Below are 22,177 nucleotides of genomic sequence, written 5' to 3' on the forward strand. Positions count from 1 at the left end.
TACCCGTCTTAACAGGGAGAAAACTTAAGCCCTAGAGATGTTAAATGAATTGTCTAAAGCCACTTGGCTAATGGCAGACCCCAGAGATGATCTCTGTCTCCAAAACTCTGCTCTAATTAGCATGCACATGCTGCCACATTTGCAGATTTTACCTTCTATGGCAAATCTTCCTTGTAGCATTAAACCATGTTGTATTAACCCAGCACAATGCTAGCACATAAAAATTCAAAAGGATTTTTTTTAATGGATAGATTCAGGAATACGTATATAGAGAACAGGGAGCTGAATTATTATAGTACTTCACTTATCCCACATCATTATGAAAATTTTTTTTAGATAAACCAGTTTTCTAGATAACTGAAATTAAACCATTTAAGGACAGAATTATTTTTATTTTCATAAAATGTTTCTGAAGTGTATTTCATTTTCTTTAGTAGAATGACAATTCTAATGTATTACCTTAATGACAAAGAACTATTGTTATAAGCAACAGATGTTGTATATAGTATTTATTTACTATTTCCTTTGGGGCTGTGGTTTAATTACCATCTATAGGTTGAGGAAGCCCAAAGCTTTGTCCCCAATCAGCATATCTCTCCTGACTTTCAGATCCACATATATCCACTACCACTTGACCCGATAAGTTCAGAATGCCTCAAAGACCCCCAAATACACCTAGACCCTCGGCTCTACATCTCCAGAATGACATATCTTAGTGAAAGATTCTACTATCTACACATAGAGATGGGCATAATGTTTGACAACTCCTTTTTCTCCACTAATGGTCCCTAATTGGTAAATTAACAAAAGTCCTCTTGATATTACATCCTAAATATCTCTCAAATATTATCACATTTCTGTCTCTGTCCATTGCCTTATCCTACCATTATTATCTTTAATGTTAACAACCCTCTAAATGGTGCCCCTACCTATATTTCTACCACAAGCTAACTTATTCTCCAGACTACAGAGTATATATTTTTTAAACTAGAAGTCTGATTGCTTCACATCTCAGTTTGAAAACTTTCAGTAGTTCGCCACTGCTCATGGGACAAGGTTCGAATGTCTTCAGTACTGCTTACCAAGCCTGCAGATTTCATGAAAGGAAACTGGAAAGAGGCTGGACAAACAGAAAATCTCACGGTCTTGCTCACAGTGGGAAAAAGAAAGGCAGAACAGGGATGGGGACATAGCATTCATTTATTTGGAGCACTTGGCTCTTTAACATCTAATTTTTAGCTTAAAGACATTACCGGTTGCTTCTAATTTTTTTCAAAGTGTACTTCGGGAAGGCGGAGGCTGTCAGATTTAAGATCCCAAGTATCTGGAAATTAGGATTATTAATTGCATGATTCTTCATTTCTATTTTTCTTACAAATACTGTTCCTCAGAATATAGGAGCAGGGACACCTGGCTAGCTCAGTCAGTAGAGCTTCCAACGCTTGATCTCAGGGTCCTGAGTTCAAGCCCCACATTGAGCGTGGAGCCTACTTAAAAACACATTGCACATGGAGCCTTCCCTAAAAAAAGTAAAAAGAAATTTTAAAAATACAGGAACAAAACCCAAATAGAGGAAATGCTTACTACTGAAGAGAGTGTTTATGAAACTATTTCCCCATCAAGGGACTTACAATGAAAGACTAATGGTGTCATTATAAAGTAAGAGCCTTGGGCTATTATCTCCATCCACCAAACTGACTGCTATGTGGAACAGTCCAGTTGATAATGTTCTGGGTGCTTTCTGTCTGCTCACTAAGGTAAGCAGAAATCTCAGGTTTGGGATTTCCAGCTCCATTAATAGTAAATATATTAAATTTGTTCCCACAGCTGACACGCTGATAGAGGCACATTTGGACGTAATTCCCTGAGGACGGTGTGGGTGACACCTAATCAAACCAGGCACGATGAAGCACTTCCTGCGGTAAGTATTCCTGGTTCCCCGGTTGAGCTCTCTCCTTCCCAGGTAGGATAATATTTCTTTTCCCAATTTATAATCCTATACCCAGGTCTCCTAGGATTGCATAAAATAGCATTATATTTTGGCTAAGAATAATTTGGTCACAAGGTTCCTCTGCTGGCCTATATGCATGCGCCGATGCGACACTTAGCAGCAGGAGTTTACACAAGATGTACGAAAGCACAGGCATAAAAGCAGGGGGAGGTGATGTGGGGCAGCCTGGATGCCACATGTCTTGAAAGCATTAAGGGTGAGGTTTGAGGGATTAGTAGTCAAGTAATTAATATCATTCATATAGGATTATTTTCCTAAGAAAAAGTAATTCTGCTGGCCATCCATACAGGCATTTTCAAATGTTCCTTTTTGGTTAAAAAATACACACACACACACATACACACACACACACACACACACTCTAAGCTTTTGCCTTTCCTGACTCGTTGATGCCTCTGGAATCTACCCTCAAGACTGCGCTTTACAGAGTAATATATATGCTGGTGTGTTGTGAGGTGAAATCATTTTGTTTTGAAAGCCAATTGGCTGGACCTATGATTTTTAAGAGTATTTAACTGCCATTCACAATCTAATAATGAAATCCGCAGGGAAATTTTACATATTAAAATATGACAAAACAGAGTCCCCAAAGTTATTCTGCTCCCAAAAGTTAGCAAGTAATACACACTTTCCAGAAGATTGAATTTCTTTTACCCAAGGTGGCCTACCTCCGTTACACATTCTTGCCCCTGGTAGGCCACCTTCTTTGAGGAAATGATTTAATTCTTGCAGTGACTGCCATTTATAATTTTCGTTTCCTCATGGATTTGGGTTGCATCACTGTGTCTGGAACACCTATGTCCGTTTGTGTGCAGTTCCCTGCGTCTTGGTGGGGCTACTGGTCTTAGAGTAGGAAAACCTCCCCGGGGGTATTACACCTGTTTACAGGCACTAGCTTTTGATTTCCTGTACAAAGTAGTCCTCGGCCTGTTTATCTCAGCTGTGCAAAAGGACAGCACCTGAAAAAGCACTGGGGCATTTGGCAGCAAAGTACTGACCTGACATGGTTTTTGTTGCCATGGTAATTAACCCACCTGTTTACACATTCATGAAAAATTGGTATTTATGAATCCCTCCTGAATGTAAACACGGTGTCTTTTAGTTGTAGAAAGCTTTAGTGTTAGATGGAACTTTGAGGCCAGGAGCTCCTTTTGAAAAGGGGGAGATGACAGTGATGAAATCTTATCAAGACTAATACCATTCCTAGGATTTCCTCTTCAGGCTCTTACTTTAGAAGAACTTGAGCAGCCTTGAAATGACCCGTTTCAGGAAAAATGGCAGCACTCGTTTCTGTTAGTTTTCTGTTAAGCTGAATAGCCGCAACACTGGGTTTAGCAGAGATTAGAACATTTTACAGTTACTTCATATTTAAGATTTAGAAGTGGCATGGTAAAAAATCTGCTGTAAATTCACACAGGCCAGTGCCAAGAATAACTGAACCAGTGCACTGATCAGCGCATCCCAGGCACTTATGTGTTCTGATACAAAGTCTTTCTTCTCTTTTAACTTGACACCTATCTTATAAATATTACTTGATATCAATTATTTATTTGACACTGAAGCTAGGGTAACAGATTACGTATCAAGAAAGAAACTTGAGGATTTTCATTGACCAGTGGTTTTGAAATAATAAAAGGAAACTCGATCACTGCCTTCCTTAGTTGATTATTTCTTTTGGCCTTTGTTTGTGTTTTTAATGCTTTTTACTAAGTTATAATGTGTGTGTATTCATTATATGTTGGTGTTTACGGGATCTGGAAGGGTAAGAGGGCAAGGAGTAATGAGCCTGAATTGCAAACCGTACCAGCTCATTCAGATTGCCTTTTCCCCCTGTGGTCCCTTCACACAGATGAGGGACAGTTTTGACAATCTTTCTGAAAAGAAGGTCATGTAAACATTGCCTGAACAAAGCAAGCCTTTACTCCTGAGCTCAGCAATACATTATGCAGAATAAAAAATTGATTCTGAGAAGAATTCAATATTATTTAAAAGCCCACAGAGTGGTTAATCTGTCAACCTCTGAGTTGTTCTAGAATGAAACACTTCAGGTACAGCTCCAGAGGGAGTGGGGTTAATCTTAAACCCAGCTGTGGGAAGAACGAATTTGAATCCACATGTAAGTTACATGGTACCCAACTCCGCTCTTTCTAGCTCATTCCTGCCATCAGATATATTAATGGTGTACCATTTAGAGCATAACAGAGGGGAGAAAATACTTGATTAAAAAATCATATTAGAAATAAATGCTACAGGATTAGTATACCAAGCCGAAGGGTGTATTTTACATTAAATTAAGAGTAGATATAGGATACTGGATAAACAGCTCGTGGTCACTCAAGGACCTTCAGTCATGGTCTGCATTAAAAACATACAAAGATAAAATGGAGAAGAAGGTGTGTTTATGTGTGATCAGGAAAAGAGGGGGCAATTTTGGGCCCCAAACAGAACTGAGGTTTAGTTTAGTTTACATATTTTATTAATTTTAATTAAGTGATATAAATACATAAGAGGGATGGCTTAACCCTCGTAGTAAGATCTTTTCCCAGGCTAGGATTTAGTTACTGAAATTATGTTTTTTTACAGTCATCAGAAAATTATTAATTTTGAAAGTATCTAATAATGAGAATTTTTTTTGAGAGAGAGAGGGAGGGGCACAGAGAGAAAGGAAGAGAGAGAATCCCAAGCAGGCTCCACAGTGCCAGCACAGAGCTCAACGTGGGGCTCGATCTCACAAACCATGGGATCCTGCCCGGAGCTGAAATCAAGAGTCAGATGCTTAACTGAGCCCCCCAGGCGCCTCAGGAGAATCTTTAAGTCACCCCCATGTAAATAATGGCTTCCAACTCTCCCAGCCCCAGGATCTCACTTTCTTGGCTGCCGACTTCACTTTGTACCTTCCTTCCTTGGGCAGAAGAGAGGGAGAAATTTGGGGAATAAAACAAACTTGCACCCAAGTCCTGGCTGTAAAGCAGTTGTCAGGGACAAAAAGTACTCTACTGCTGTCATTGGGTAAATAAAGGCTCCCAATAAGCAAAACAAAACAAAACAAAACAAAACCCTGTAAATTGGCATTTTAAGTCATTAACACTTGATTAGTAGTATCTCATTTCATTTCATTCATTTCATTTAGTGAGCACAGCACCTTCTGCCAATTCCAGGACTGTACCACATTTTTAATTCTTACTTGCTCTTTATTGCAATGGTAATAAAAGTATGAATTGCTATCCCATAGTACAGAGCAGGGCAAGAAGGCTTTGCAAAGTCAAGTAGCTCACCCAGGGGCACAGACATTTGAATGAGGCCCAGCTGACCTCAAAGCTGTTTGTCGTCATCTCTGCGTCCTGCTATCTATCTCATGTGTGCTTGCGGTGCGGTGTTGTGGGGGACCCAACAGAGAACATGAGGTGGCCCCAGCTCCAGAGGAGCCTACCGCTTGCCAGGGAGATGAGGCACACGCGCACAGAAGTCACGTGGAAGAAGGGACGTCATCACCAACACGCACGCACTCACATTACCATATACGAATAACGATAAATATGCCCATATAAACATATGCACGTGTACACACCAGAACACGCACATATGTACATCTACACATACACATACTTCATCTTGTTCGCTGCACTAAAAAGCAGCAACAACAAACAACTGTTTCCACACCCTTGTTGAAATACGGCAGCCTCAAAGGTGTCCCAGGCAGCTTCCTGGGAGTGAGATGTTCAAGGCCAGTACTTTGGCCACTTCACTGTTCATGAAGCTCGTCCATCAGAGAATGAACAAGATAAGTGAAAGCCATGGATACTCCATGGTTGTCGGAATGTCACTTCCTTAACTCTTGTCTGTTTCTCTCTTGTCCCGAAGTGGGGGAGGCGCGCTCAGGTTCACGTTGCCTCTGCCTCCTTATCGGGATGATCAGGTCAGTGGGGGTGGGTTCTCCTGTCCTGTCTCAGAGGAGGGTACTTTCTCTCCTCTGCCTAACACTCTGGGCGATTTCTTGGATGAAATTATCACCCTGTTCTTATTCTGACGGTCATTTTCCTTACCAGACTGTAGGTCCTTTGTGGACAGGGATGGCATGTGATTTGTAGTGAAATTAAGTTCTTGACTCAACGTGCCCGCCTCCTGCCATACCCCACGCCCTGTCCTGTCCTGCAAAGCCGTCTTCTCCTTGTGTGTCTGCAAACTGCCTTTTAGTGACCTTCTGTCATTTTCCCCCCAATTCACTTCAAATCTCTTTCCTGCAGCTACTCTAGATCTTTAGCTCAACAGAAATTAACTTATTCATAATACTGAGAACGTCCTCTAACCTGCTCCTGGTGGTTACCAAACATTTCTAAACATTCTGTTCCATACTGAATCCATAACAGTAAGAGGCCCACACCTCACCTCTAGAAGATTTTGAGGCCTATTACGGATGATGACTTTTTTATTTATAGATTTAATTTTTGTTCTTTTAAAAATATTTTTATTTACAATAAAAGTTTATATTTGAGATTGTTTAATTCATTTTTTAGTTTCTTTTTTAAAATAATTTTTAAATGTCAAAGTATAATGTGCTTGTTGATTCCCTTGTAAATAAGTCAATAAAAGTATTCTCCAAACTGAAAAACAAAAAATATGAATCTTAAAAATAAGTTTTGTAAAATATATGTATTTAAGCATTAAATTTTTATAGAGTATTTAGTCATCAATAAATCATGCCTCCTTCTCTTTGAAATGAAAAAAGGATAGGCCATGAATTTATTTATTGTTTTAGTTATCCCTGTGTCCACCTTTTCTCCCTGCACACTTGGATAAAATTTCCCCGGAAACTAAAAACAGTGCCCTGTGCTAGCCCCACAGAACCTGGAAGAGTGTCAGTCCGAGGTAAGTGTATACGCACTACTTTCCACAGGCAGCGTGATCTCTTCAGATAAAGGATGACGGAAGGAAGAGACTGGGGGCCCTCCTGCCGAGCACTGGGCCTCACTGCTGCTCTAGGGGGGATTACTCTTGTTCCTCTAGGGCCCGTGAATGGTTTCTGTGATGCCATGTGACCAGTTCATGCATCAAGTCCTCTCCAGCTTAGCTTCTCTTGTTAGTAGGAAGCTCACTGTAGAGAGGGGCCCATTTACTAGGCCAAACCCCTATTGACAAGTTAATTTCCAATTGATTGCCAGTGCCCCTAGTTAGGAACCCTAATAGAACAATTTTTCTAAAAATTTTCAAACGTCGTTTTAGAAAATGCATGAACTGCTACAAACATTGAGCGGTGTGTTGTTCTCTATGGCCGTTCAGATGAAAAGTGTTTTGTTTAGGAAACTGTGGTTTGAACCAAGAACTGTGATTATTTTATGTGTCCTTCCTCACCAGTAGTGTACTTCTTATTTATTACAGGATTTCTTCAAGCAAGAATTAACTTTCATTAGCAAATTCATTGAAATTGGTCAAAATAAGCCACTTTTCTCTTATTATTCCAAAAGAAGACGTCAGTCACAAATTTAAGATGATGGCGTAGTGTTGCACACAGGTACCCGCACCCCCTCACCCCACAGGCAGGGGCTACATGGTTCTAGGTGATTCTCCTGTTTCGGAGACCCCATTCCTGCTGAGTGGATTCCTCCAACAAAGCACCACAAGACAGGAGCTCGCTTTTATTTGGTGTTAGAGATATGATCCATTTTGAATAATTTACTTTGGAGGGCTATTCTGGTTCAAGCTAGGGAATGAATGTGAAACAATAAAAGTGACCATAACTGGCTTGTGGAAAAACACCACTGTGAGCTCAACCATAAAGTTCACTCTATAGCATACTAATAAACGGCTGTAATAGGAAACATTGGAAACGAAACATGTGTAAATAGTTCTTATTATTAAATCAGCTTTTCCCAGTGTTTGTGCAAGGCACTGGTGTTAGGAAGCCACAATAAGTCCTTCTGGAACACTCTCAAAATGCTGTGATCAAAAAAGAAAACACCAGAAGCAAACACAAGAATTGCTGGCTATGCATGTGGCTATTAAAAACAGGGGCTAGCGGTCTGTATTTTCTTCCAGTCTCGAGAATTTTATTGTTGTTCTTACAAAATGTAGTAGATCCTTTCAGTAGTAAGTTGAGAATCTTCCACCACGACTAAGAAAACAAAGTCTAGTGTTATGAAGAAAAAAAGCAAAAAATTCCCCTTACTAAAACTAAGCTTCTTGGTTTGATGATTTAGGTCAGGAGGAAAAACCAAGCCAAATTATAAAGCCCCTGAATATAGAGTTCAGATGGTAGAGAGGGTGTGGCTATAATTCTTATTCTAAGAGGAGGAACAGAACTTCCTTTCTTTTCTCCTAAACCAACCATTGAGTAAGTTAAAAAGCATTTAAAGATCCATTTCTTAATTTTTTCCTTCTCAGGGTAACATTCTCCCAAAATATTTAATTATGTTTATTCTCCTCTGGACCAGCAAGAGTTTTTTTCATAAACTTTATGATTTAGGGACTTAAGTCCAAAAGTTCAAAAAGTAAGCCCCTGACCACAGTTGATGGTGAAGAACAGCCGTCACGAGGTGTTCATAGGGAAGCTTTGCTCATCTGGTCCTTTCGTGAGGAGACAAGTTGGCTGTTGTGTTTCTCATTAAAACGAGGCTTCCAAAGTTCCCTCTCTGACCGTGCCTTAGGTTTATGATCTAACTGCAAAATAAATTGTATCTGTCAAAACACTGCCTGGTCTGATGATCTGGCTTGAAAAAATATATAGTATCTAGATAGCATAGCAAAAAAAAAGTAGTGCCTGGCATAGCAAGCTGGTCTTTTAATGAAATATCTGTGGGTGTTTGGGCCCATTAGGAAAAAAAACCTAAAAATATCCTTAATAAGTAATATCATTATCAGGACTCCTGGCCTAGAAATTACAAAAGGGTAAAGAAGCAGTGGATAAATTTCACTCCACGATGGAAATGGGCATTTCTCTCTCACAGCCTGTGACCCTGGTCGTGTGGCTGGGTGAGAGGGAAACGACAGACCTCCGGGCCAAGCCCTGAGATGCCAGGCGGCTCGGCCAGCCCCGCCCTGGGGACCTCGGTCGGGTCTCCCCGTCTCTGACAGTGTGAACCTCAGGGGAGTTGGGAAAAAGATAAAAGCAAACAGAACATGATGTCTTTTCTCTCCTTTTATGTAAGACTGTCTTAATGCAAAACAGTTCCCTAGGCATTTTCTTCTCACGTGCAAGGAAGCAGGGGGAGAAATTACAGATGGGGTAGATGCTGCTGCCCGCCGGGACACCTCCTGCCCCTTGGAGGACACAGCCACATCTCTGGATGGAGCTGACAGAGAAGCTGAACAGGGGAAACTGTCTAGTTTAACTTAAGCTATAAAGTGGTCTGGTGCCTTGTACCCTAAGTAAATACAGAGGTCCCCGTTTGTCCAGGGAGATGCTGTCCACAAGAACTTGACGGTCACGCAGTCTGGACTCCCAGACTACGAGGCCTCATCTGAGGAGCTGGCCCACGTGCTGTAGGCAAGCCCCGCGGGCCCCAGAAGGACCCCTCATGGGACGCTTTTACCCCTGACTTGGTCACAGAAATAGAGCCGACCAGTAACATCAATACCAGCTGGCCGGGACCAGTTAACAACGATGTTGCTCAATCCTCTCTTCTGGCACAGCTATTTAATAGTTGGAAAAATGGTAATTTTTTTTTCCAAGAGAGAAAGCTGAAGTTTTGTAAGATTTCTCACACATTTAATTAAGATGTTCCACTAAATTTATATTTAGGTTACCTTTTTTTTTTTTTAATCTTAATAGATCTTAGGATGTGTTTGACTAAAACAGTTGAATTTCAGACTTTATGAGGTAGGAAATCCATTTTTTCAGCAGAGGCTGACTGACTTCACATAGAAATCTTATATACACTTTTGTAATGGCTTTTGGTGATCATTTATACATTTTAATTGTGATAACTTTTTCTCTTAAAGAAAAATGTACTTATACAAAAAAATGAAAATATACTTAGCTAAAATTTAAAATAAACAGTACCCATGACCCCCTTACCCAGTACCAGTGCTAACATTTTTGTGTATCTGCTTTTTTTTCTCTTGTTCATACATCACCATTAGATTTTTTTAACAGTTCCGATTTTCTTTTATTTTTTCTAAATTTTTAAAGTTTATTTATTTTGAGAGAGAGCACAAGCAGGGGAGGGGCACAAGAAGGAGAGACAGAATCCCAAGCAGGTTCTGCAGCATCAGCCCAGAACGGGGCTAGAACTCCCAAATCATGAGATCACGACCTGGAGTCAGATGCGTAACTGACTCAGCCACCCAGGCATCCCACCATTAAATTTTTCTAAAACATAAAGCTGATCATTTCATGTACATTTCTTCCTAATTTTTCCTATTTGGTAAGCATATTATGACACTTTCTCATGTTATTAGATATTCTAGAACATAGTTCCATTACCTACAAAGGATTCCATCATGTTGTCTTATTGTAGCAGTTTGGTTGCTTACTGTTTCCCTCCATTCTCTATGCATTTATATGATACAGATTCCATGCCCTTGTACAAATTAGCCTATTAGAATTTTTATTTTTAACACCGGCTGTTCAAGACATTAGAGCCAGAGTAATTAAGCAAAGGAACACAATCAAGGTGTTGTTTCATATTCACGATGGATCACAAAATCACTAAGGTTATTAGTTAATGACTCTCATTCATCTGCGTGACCCTGGATCACCTATGATGTAGCTGGAGGCAATCAGTGAACATTTGAGAAAAGAAACATCATTTAGAAATGACACTGGTAAGAAGTTCTAGAAATAATTCTGCCTCCTAGGAATGCATGATATGCAGAGATAGGTTGAAAAAAAGTTCCTGGACGAGAAGTCCTCTTTAACTCTGTAGCTTGAGTCATTTTGAGACTCTAAACAGTACCATGAAGTAGTAGACATTCACATACCAAAAATAAAATAAGGGGTGCCTGGGTGGCTCAGCTGCTTAAGCATCCAGCTTCATCTCAGGTCATAATCTCGTAGTTCATCAGTTTGAGCCCCACGTCAGGCTCTGTGCTGACAGCTCAGAGCCTGGAACCTGCTTTGGAGTCTGTGTCTGCCTTGCTCTCTGCCCCTATACCACTCACACTGTGTGTGTGTGTGTGTGTGTGTGTGTGTGTGTGTGTGTCTCTCTCTCTCTCTCTCTCTCTCTCTCTCTCTCTCTGTCAAAAATAAACATTAAGAAAATTAAATATAAAAGCCTAAAACACAAACCCACATGTGCCAGAGATGTAAGGACACGATGGGCGACTAGACACTCCCCGGTTTGTTGAGGAATTACTGGAGGGCTACAGGAAAACGGTCCGGTGGGCGCCAAGAACAAGCTTTCAAGGGGCGGAGTTAGGGGAAGGTGTAAATCAGAGAATGCTGACCAACTGAAGGTCAAGTCCAAGAAGCGGCAGCAGAGAAGACAGGTGGCACAACCAAGTCCTCAAGGGGGACCACAGTGCCCAAGGGAAAGCAGAGAGGAGTAGGAAAGAATGAGAGTGAGGGAAGAGTCAAAATAGGCATGGGGGGGGGGGCCTGAAACGAGCAGGGCCGGCTGTGGGGCTGCCGACGGAGGCAGGACGTGAGCGCGGCCATCGCACATTCTTCCCTGGGGCTACACCAGAGACAACTCCAAACCACAGACGTACTGTTTACATGGTACTGATAGGTTTTCACAAGGTTTTCAGGCAACGGTAGGAAAAGAAAGGATTCTTGGCTACATGTCCCCCTCAGTTTTTGGAGTATCAAACTTAACTAGAATAGAGGGCATGCTGGGGTGGCCCGCAGTCACCATAAGTGCATCCTCACAGACCTGCGGGCCTCCCTCCCAATACTGGGTTTTGTAGCTGCACCAAGTACAAGAACACGGGATTAGGAGAATGAAATATGCTTGTAAACCTAAAGTCTAATGGTTGCTTTTCTTCTGGGCTTTTCCTGCTGGTGGTGGCTGCTTTCTATTCTCTTCCAGAGTTCTATTGGAAGGGTGCTGTCTTTTGTCTTTGACAGAATGTTGTTCCAGGTATGCCTGTATTTTTACTGTAAATTTCTGTGGCGTTGCCTAAAATTTGTAATGAGGAAGCTGACTGGAAGATGTGAATTGCAACGGATCTGTTACAGTACCAAGCCTGGGGCTTCTAGAACCATGAAAATCGGTAAGCATGAAACAAAGACGTGAGCAAAAATATAAGCTCGATGGGACTGTGGCTGCAGCATGTTTCATTTGTGCATAGGAATTTTTTTTGAGAGAGAGAGAAAGAGGGAGCACGCACACACATGTACAGGGGAGGAGCAGAGGGAGAGAGGGAGAATCCCATGCCCAGCGCAGAGCCCGATGCGGGGCCCAATCTCATGACCATGAGGTCATGACCTGAGCCAAAGTCAAGAGTTAGACGCTTAAGTGACTGAGCCACCCAGGTACCCCTGTTTTTAGTAATTTTAAGACACTTATAAATGATCATTTTTTCATGGCTTTTTTATTGTCACTTTTACAGAAACATCACTGCGGGATTCAAAAAGTAAGGTAAGTAAAACCGTTTCTGTATGGTTCAACAACTTTTCACTTGGAGGCTTACCTCTATCACCAAAAAGTACACGTTTTATCAAACAAATATAGGGCAATGCAAACTGAGAAGACAGACTTGTTTGCCCATTTCAAGCTGCTACACTCTCGGTGGCACGAGAGCAGCCACTGTATGTGAATTTTAGGCAGATTTATGATGCAGTTATTACTTCATTGTTGGATTAGTCCTTTTTAATAAAAGTTTACTTTTTGAGAGAGAGAGTGGGCATGAGCAGGGGAGGGGCAAAGCAAGGAGGAGGGAGAGAATCCCAAGCAGGCTCTGCACCATCAGCGCAGAGCCTGATGTGGGGCTTTAACTCGTGAAACATGAGATCATGACTGAGCCGAAATCAAGAATCAGAATGTTAACTGACTGAGCCACCCAGATGCCCCAAATCACTTAACTTTATACTCAAGATTTCCCAAGAAAATCAGAGAAGCCACTATGCTAGCTTTCATAACATACAGGTAAGCAGCCATAGAAGAGAGAAAAATCTGGGGTTTTTCTCCCCAAGATTTTTGAATATTATTTAATTTGATATCCTTAAGACTACCTCCTCCATGTGCTTCACTCACTCATAGGCATACTGCCTGTTAACAATGGAAACCATATATACTGGGTCAGAAAAACAATAGAATATTTCAATATAAGTATCTTGAGAAAAATTAAGACAGTGAAAAAAACTTACCTATTTATGTTTTATGTTAATTATCTTAATCAGGAAAATGACACTACCCTTACTGTGAAAATGTCTAATTTTCTAGAATTCAAATACTAAATCAATTTTTGCTTTTAGTTTAGTTCTAGTTTAGTCTCACTTAGAAGTTCCCGGCAAACACTCGGAGCCCCCCATCTAAACAGACCCCCCACAGATGCTCATGACAAGGGAACTGACTGAAACGTGTTTTCCAGCTGCTGCAGACATCCGTGAGTGTTCACCCCGATGCTATTGAAAAAACTATAGAAGACATCATGGAACTGAAAAAAATTAACCCCGACATAAACCCACAGTAAGAATGTATTTCTGATGTACACCAGAGCGCAAGGCATGCATTTAGTGTTTCTGTAGAGCTGAGCTCGCTGGCATGCTCTCCTTCTCTCCGCCCCCGTCCCCACAATCATCTGCAATGGTTTTGACTTTCAGATGAAGAATAACGAAAAAAGGTACCTTTTTCATATTTGTAAATAGCAGCAACTCTGTACTTTTGTCATGATTTCTGCTTATGCTTGTGAGATGCCATGAATGTGAGAAATCTGATGGATGCCCTATCAGAGCATGAAATCAAGGGAGCCCATTTACCAACGAGCACTCTGTGCGACACTGATTTTACATGAACAGTAAATGTGCCTAAGCAGATTGTGCTCCACCAAAACCATCCCTCCCGTTTATGACAGGCTGGTAACGTTGGAGACGGTTCCTGCATGCTTGTCAAGGAGACTGGCATGTGTGGGAGGGATAGATGGCTTTTATATGGAGGCTTCAGAACTTTGTGATTTAGTCATCTCATCTTGGAAATATTAAAATGCATTTGGCATTGTACGTGATGTTTAAAATTAGCTTTATATTTTCCATCGGGTACAGGAGCTTTTCAGTGAAATTTTGGGCTAAGGATGTTGGGTAGGATAGATTCTGGTGCAGATATATTTAGAGACAGTTTAGGTAGGTAACAATCAACCTGTCATTTAGATGTGATAGGCGGGAACTTCACATGTTATCGCTGAGAAAGGCTTTTAATTGCCAAAGACGGGGAGCTGTGGTTGAAGGGAATGTCAGAGCAAGCTCTGCATAGGTCTGTCTCTTGGAGGGATTCTGGGGACTAATTGGGGCTCATCACAGACTCCATCTCCACGTGGTCTCCACAGCATTCTTCCTCAGACACCCCAGCTAATTAGCTGTCTGTTCCCTGTTCAGTCATTAAGGGTGATTTAATTTACAGCAAATGTCTTTTTGAAACCTCTGACACATATTTTATTTCTTTCGGAAGGTGATAAGACGGCAATTCATATTAAACTAAGTTGAACCAAAAATTTAAGAGTGCAGTTGGGCACGGGATATATGAGACTCCCAATCATATCTGGAGATTGGGTGAGATTTAACAGCAAATCTTTTCTGTCTCTTCTGTGAAGGTTATGTTCCATTCAAGAAGCATTTCCCTGCCATCTATTCGTTTGATTTCCTTTAGGGGGAAAAAACCCTTATAGGCAATAGCCTATGTTTTCACATCTTAGTATGGACTTCAGTGCTTTTTTTCTACACTGACATGACAAAATGTGATTTTTTGAAATTAAGTTTCTGGGAAAAAATCAGGAAATAGGGTTGAGGGACATATTTTATAACTTTTCAAGCCATTATTTCTGTTAACCACACTTCTTGTTTTAACTCCAGTGTAGTTAACATACAGTATCATACCAGTTTCAGGTGTACCTATTGGTTGGTCTCTTTTTTTTTTCCCTTTGTTTGGTTTCTTAAATTCCACATATGAGTGAAATCATATAGTATTTGTTTTTGTCTGACTTTTTTAAGTTTACTTATTTATTTTGAGAGTGAAAGCAGGGGAGGAGCCAAAAAAGAGAGTCCCAAGAAGGCTCCACACTTTCAGTGCAGAGCCTGACATGGGCTCAGTCCCATCAACTGTGAGATCACGACCCAAGCTGAGATCAAGAGTCGGATGCTTAACCGACTGAGCCGGCCAGGCGCCCCTCTCTCTTTCACTTAGTCTCATACTCTCTAGATGCATCCCTGTTGTTGTAAATGGCAAGGTCTCATCCTTTTTACACTTGATCTTAGCCAAAAGGCCGAGAAGCGATGGGGCTCATCCTTTTTATGGCTGAGTAGTACTCTATTTATGTACCACATGTTCTTTACCCCTTCATCTACCGGTGGACACTTGGGCTGCTTCTGTAATTTTAACCACATTTTAATTACATTTTTCTTCAAGTTGAGAAATGACTACAGTAAAGATGTAATTGGCCCCTCTGGTTCCATCTGTTTTACTTCTCTTGCTCTCTTCCTCAAAACAAAGTCTCCTCTCGGGCCTACACCAATTCTCTGGGTAACCAGTGCCGCCGTGCCCTTTTCCTCAATTCAAAGCTCACTCGGTTCTTTGGTGCTATGGTAACAAATAATTATAACGGCCATTTCACTGAACATTCAGTTTATTTAAGTTTCATATTTGGATTATCTGACCCTGCACTCCAAGTGTGGAATAGGTATGCCATCCTAAGATGTAATTCTCTGTGGCTCCCAGTGTTAGACTTAACCTAGAAACATCTCATTTTCTCCTTAAAAAAAAAAAAAAAAGATAATCATGATTATATGAACCACCACAACAAAAATGCTCAAGTTTAGTGTGTAATTTAGGAGTAGGAGTGTATTTGGACAGTAACTGGGTGGAATCTCATGAAATTGCCAATGTTCAATGATCTTTGAGCCACAAAAGTGCCTATTAAGAAACTGAAGAGGAATACATAAATGTGAAGTCTACCTTTACATTTAAAAATGCCATCAAACAAGCATGGAAGACTAATTTGCATGACACTAGTTTATATGAACAAGGATCTTGGTCAGGATTCAGCCACCTGTTTGATAAAGGTGTTCTGTGACTGAAGGAGACCCTGTTTCACCTGCCGTGTTGTGATCACAGGAAGTAGTCAGTGATCCTTCGTGCATCACACTTGCCAGACTGTTTTCTGTCCAGGTGATGTATTTTGAGGGGGCTGTTATTCAAACAGTATCCATTCACAGAAGACTGTGCAAGACGGTAAAACCTGTGAAAACCATGTCCCGTGAGAGGAAATTGAAGGAATAGGGCATTTTTTTAAGCACCGAAGATCAGACCAGAAGAGGGAATCGCTATCTTAAAATAAACAATCATGGCAGGGGAGGGTTGGAAATAGATTTGCTCAGAGAACAAAATTTGGACCACCTGGTAATAAGGAACGCACATTTTGTTTCAGCATGAGAAAAAGGCTTCAGACCAAGAGCGAGTCAGAATGGAGTGGGAAATTCTGCAGAGTAGTCAGCTCTTCCTCTTGGCGTTGCCTCATCTCTCAGGGATGCTCCCAAGCAGAGGCACCTGTGTTATTCTGTGGTGGTGTGAACTCTTCTCACCCCTGAGGGCTGTCTCTCTCTCACACCGCTCCCCATACACCACCTGGCGGGGGCGGGGCTACTGGGTCCCTGAGAACTCCTTATCACCGATACTTTCTGCATCTTACTTAAGTCACCTGCAAAAAGAACTCCCTTGTTTTTAAAGCCATATTGTTGCAACTTAAGAAATGGCCAGAATGAGAGGTAACTTTTAGCCAAGTTCTCCAACTGTCCATGTGGAGCTCTGGTGAAAAACTGGGCTTCTACTCAAGCAAGAAGTTGTTATGAGACCAGCACGGGAAATGTTACATTCCTTTATTTTTCTAAGTAAACTAAATATGGCTTTATGTCCACGGAAAGAAAGGAAAGAGAAAGAAGGAAGGAGAAAAACAAAGAGAAAGGAGAAAGAAAGGAAGGAAGAAAGAGAAAGAAGGAAAGAAAGATACAAAAACTGGGCTTCAATTCAATATACCCCATGTGACTGAGGGTTGGTGGCGGGAGGTGGGGGATGGGCTAGATAGGTGACAGGTATTAAGGAGGGCACTTATGATGAGCACTGGGTGCTCTATGTAAGTGATGAATCACTGAATTCTACTCCTGAAACCCATACTGCACTGTATGCTAACTAGAATTTAAACAAAAATTTGAAGAAAATAAATGAATAAATACATCCCATATTTCCTCAATATGATATTAATATGAAAAGTCCTATTGTGCACACAACCAGAGAACCAGTATTTTGTTTCTCCTCACATGTGTTTCTTCTGTTTTTGAACACCTTAGGTTGGGGATCTCTCTTCAGGCTTGCCTCCTGCAAATTGTTGGCTACAGAAACCTTATTGCAGATGTGGAAAAACTGCGCAGAGAACCCTATGATTCTGATAACCCCCAACATGAAGAAATGCTGTTGAAGGTTAGACCTCAGACACTTTTCAGTCCTCCACTTAGGTCAGCTGATGTCCGCCAAGCACCTGCTAAGTGCTAGACACTGCTCAGACGGGGAGGGTACAAAGATGAGTAAGACATGGGCACTGTGCCTGGTTGGTAAAGCCTACTCTTCTTGCTGGTTCAGATGTGGGAGGTAAACTGTTCATGAGGACACTCATGGGAGAAGTTAAATGTAAAGTCTTTTTTTTTTTTTTTTGGTAATCTGAGAGCATCAGAGGTGATTTCTTTGAGCTCTCGTATGTGGCTCATGTTTAGGCTGTTTAGCGGTATTGAAAGCCAGGAGGAGAAACAGCACTTGTCCAAGAGTGACCTGGGATTTCCATTTATGACTTTTAATAGACATCAAAGATGATGAAGCTGGTTTCTGTTTCAGCAATAGCCCCCTTGGGAAATTACCTAAGATCTTATTGCTGATTATTTATTCATGTAACTTGGAGAGTATTAGAAGAGGAGGTTAAGGTTTATATCTGGTTTATTAAAACTGTTACAAGCACAATATACAGTTATGAGGACTTCTTCTGGCTGTCCAAGCAAAACCTTAAAAATCTTATATGATCTGGTGGTGCTTTATGAAATGCCAGTAAAACTTGACCTCAACACTGAATCTGGAGCTTAAGAAATTAAGACCAACCTTCAGAACTATTCATCTAAAATATATTCTCAATTCACTTCTGAAAACAGATGCTTTTTAAGACGGAGTGCTTCCTTGTCTTTGTTAGAATACAAAAAGACACTAATGAAATTGGAAGATGACATTTGCTTAACTGCCTTAACTTTATTTTATTGAAAAATGTCCCTAGGAGCCATAATTTTAATATATCCTGCTTTTGTGTACGTAAACATGTAAGCAGACGACTCACTTGTCTCTGCTAATTCGTGCTATCTCTGATGTGAATCCCTAAAACTTAAAGAAGTCTTATTCTTTGCAGTAGTTTTTCTTCTTCCCTTTCTGCTCTGCTTAAATTTACCTAACCTACTGGGCTACATAAACTTCATTTCCTTTTATTGCCTTTTTCATTCTATGTTCTGGTAGAAGTAGTCAGATTCAATTAAAATGACCTCAAGGTGAGAAATAAGAGTGAATGAAAGAGGAACACGATGATGGAACTAACAGAGTGGCCACAGCAGCTGAACTGTTCCTCAGAGCGCCGTGGTGCCTTCGGAATCGACATTTGGGTGCCTGCCGTGCTCTGTCTTAGCTGACCTGTTTGTGTGCTGGCATACAGCAGGTTTTCAACAAATATGGGTGAATGCGTGAATCACTGTGGTTCTTTAGATGCTAAAAGTTGCGAACTTTATGACATACCATTTATCTGTGGTCATGATTTGATTTTGTGTTATTTTTTATTGTCACAGCTATAAGAGGTAAGCAAGGTGATGGTTGGTATCTTTACAGCTGAGCAAACTACAAGCATTTCAGTCCAGATTCTGATCCATACAGCCAATAAGTTATAAAGCAAGGACCATCCACTACTGTGCCAAGCACTTTGAAGAAAGGCATCTTTTTTACCTGCAAGTGGCTTGCAATCCAACTTGGGAGATACTATGTATGCATCTACAAAAATCACTATCCATACAGATCCCTCAAAATGATTTCCATGCCCACCAGCTTATTCTAGATTCATCCTCAGCTTGGGTTGCTGCTGGAGGGATTGCCGAGTCAGGTTATTCCCTAGGTTAAAAAACTTCAGGCTCCCTGTGTCTGACAATAAAGCCCATGCTTCTTCCCATGGCATTCTGGACCCTTTCCAATCTCTGTCTCCTGTTTCTGCCACACTGGGTCATTCAGCGGACGCAGAATAGGCATGCCATCCCAGCTCACTCCGTCTCCTCTATTACCCATTCTCACCGCAAAAGCCAGCTCTTTTTGGAAATCCTTATTCATGCAATTTTGAAATCTTCTCTAGTCTCCCCAAGAACACCTAGGAGTGGGATCCTTATTCTCGACATCGGTTTATTCAAATTCCAAGTATGATATTAAAACAGTAATCATAAAACATTCAGTGAATGTTTGGCACATGTTAATCTTTAGAGTAAACATTTGACAACGTTATTTCATTTAACGGTCACTGTGACCTCCTGGTGAGATATATCTATTATCCCCATTTTCCGATAAGGAGAATGGGGCGGGCAGTTACGTACTGCGCAAGCTCACATAGTTAGGAAGGGCTCCACACTACTGCACTGCACTGCCTCCCGAGGGGGAAACCGTGGCTTGTTCCCATTTCTCTTGCCACAGGCTAGCAAACAGTTTGTGCTGAACTGCCTGATCTTGGTTTCTTCATCTTTAAGATGGGTAGTAATACCCTTGTTACCTACTTCATAAAACTGTTTAAGACAATAGTCAGCAAACTAAAGCCTGTAGGCCAAATCTGCCTGCCACGCATTTTTGTAAATAAAGTTTTGCTGGAATACGTCTACTCATTGATGTATGTAGTGCTTTTGTACTACAATGGCATAAGTAATTGGAGCGGTGAGCACATGGCCACCAAAGCCTAAAATATTTAATATCTAGCCCTTTACAAAGTTTGCCAACCCCTCATTAAGAAGCTCAGGTAATCTATTAGCCATATTGTTTAAGTGCTTTGATTTATAAACATGGGAGACCATCATCAGTGCTTATACGCAGAGTCCTAAAATATAAAAATCTGGATTTTAAGATCATTTAAACATAGGCTGAGACGAAAATGAATATCACTTTATGTTCATATAGCGCTGTCCATTATCAGTTATTCAAATGGAAATTTCTATTAAACATTTGCTAAACCACATAAATAATAAAAGGAAAATTTTAGGTGGATTCATGTACTTAATAGAAAAAAATATAGCCCAGAATTAAAAGATCATCACTTGTTGGGAAGAGATAATCCCATGGTGGCCTTGGTGAAAAGGCTCCTCCTCAAATGAATGGATGGACAGACAAATGGCCTCGTCCTTGCTCTTCTTTTTTTAAAACTGTTTATGTATTTAGAGAGAGAGAAAGAGAGTGTGTGAGGGAGGTGGCAGAGAGAGAAGGGAGAGAGAGAATCCAAGCTGTCAGTGCAGAGCCCGACGCAGGGCTCGAACTCAGGAACCGTGAGACCATGACCTGAGCCGGAATCAAGCTGTGTACGCTTGACGAACTGAGCCACAGGTGGCCCTGCCCTTGCCACTCTGCAGCCGACCGAGTCGGGGCGGAAGTGCTCAAACAAGCTTGTGTCAAAGGCTCAGTGCAAAGGGAACACAGTTAAACAGAGCCGGGGCCGTGATGAGGATGGTCTGACTCGGTGTGGCTTCCACACCCAGCCTGTCGTCTGGCACGGGAATCGCCCTCTCTGCCTCCGGTCTCCTGCCCTGACAGGCGGCCTCCTCATAACTCCACTGCCAGCAGCACAAGTTGGACGGCTGAACCTCTCAGAGCGCGCCCCTCAGAGGCCCGCGCCTCCGTTCCGATTTCTGATGGGCTCCCTGCGTGCAAGAAATGTCCTCATCCTTCGGGAGCACCCTGCCTGGACGCTTGCGTTTTCAGAGAGGAGCCTGTCTGTCCGAAGAGAATTCAGGAGCTCAAGCGTTCTCGCAGGGAATACAGCCACGGCAGCACTTCTATCAGGACTTTAGCACAATTGACTTTGATTTTCTGAGAAAGTGACCTTTATTAAAGCAGACAGGACTAAGAACATAAGAACACTTTTTAGCCATTGCTCTAATCTGTCGTGATACATAAAATTATTAAAATGGAATTTCTTTTTTAAGCATTTTATTATTCCAACTTCTTACTCCCCTAAACTAAGTATTCCCCCAGTGAATGAGGTTTGTAACCTGTCTGTGGAAATGAAATGTTCCCGTTTGCATTTCGCTCCACTCCGTGAAACCGGAGACCTTTAAACTATACAGGGCCCTGAACTTGCTTCAAATGATTAGTCGAATGAGTGTGATGAGCTTTACAACTGTTTCCTTTTGTTCTTGCTTTTTTTCATAGTGATAATAACCAAATAAGTTCCGAGAGGAGTTTTAAAAGGAGACCTTTCCTCTCATGTCTTAGTACTCTTGTGTTGAACTCAAACATTGTCTGTCCTGATGAATGCAGAGCACTGGCGAATTCTCATCTGGTGATAGAAGGTGTTCTCGCTCACATTTGCCCCTTAGCTTTCAAGCATGGTAGATTTACTTTCTTTCCTCCGAAAATTTTCTCTCACCATTTATTTATTTTTTAAATGTTTATTTATTTGAGGGGGAAGGGGCAGAGAGTGAGGGAAAGAGAGAGAATCCCAAGCAGCCTCCAGGCTCAGCACCAAGCCCGACGCAGGGCTGGATCTCACAAACTGAGATCATGACCTGAGCCAAAGTCAGGAGTCGGGCACTGAACCACCTGAGCCGCCCGGGCGCCCCTCTCATAGTTTAGACTGCATTTCTCTGTTGTGATACTAACATAATGTGTCCCTTGAATTATATCCTTTTTTGGTTAGTGTTTCCTGTCATCGAATATTATGTTCTATACTATGTCCGATGTGTGACAATTTACTATAAAGCAAGCCATTTGTGTATTACTGTTCTCTATAAGATTTAAAATCCATGTAACATAGATTAAGTAA

General features: G+C 41.3%; 1 protein-coding gene across 2 annotated transcripts in view; it reads left to right on the forward strand.

Moving 5' to 3' along the window:
* The first annotated feature begins 1,827 nt into the window (after positions 1-1,827).
* The window catches only part of ELMOD1 (ELMO domain containing 1), a 39,856-nt gene continuing 19,506 nt past the window's right edge, over positions 1,828-22,177 (forward strand). For both annotated transcript variants that reach the window (XM_029957675.1, XM_029957676.1), the window contains exons 1-5: positions 1,828-1,921; positions 12,015-12,160; positions 12,500-12,528; positions 13,481-13,578; positions 17,442-17,571. In XM_029957675.1, coding sequence (XP_029813535.1) covers positions 1,905-1,921; positions 12,015-12,160; positions 12,500-12,528; positions 13,481-13,578; positions 17,442-17,571 — 420 coding nt within the window. In that variant the 5' untranslated portion in view covers positions 1,828-1,904. The remainder of the gene's footprint in view (positions 1,922-12,014; positions 12,161-12,499; positions 12,529-13,480; positions 13,579-17,441; positions 17,572-22,177) is intronic.

Source organism: Suricata suricatta, chromosome 11 (genome assembly GCF_006229205.1).
Source record: "Suricata suricatta isolate VVHF042 chromosome 11, meerkat_22Aug2017_6uvM2_HiC, whole genome shotgun sequence".
NCBI classification, from domain to species: domain Eukaryota; kingdom Metazoa; phylum Chordata; class Mammalia; order Carnivora; family Herpestidae; genus Suricata; species Suricata suricatta.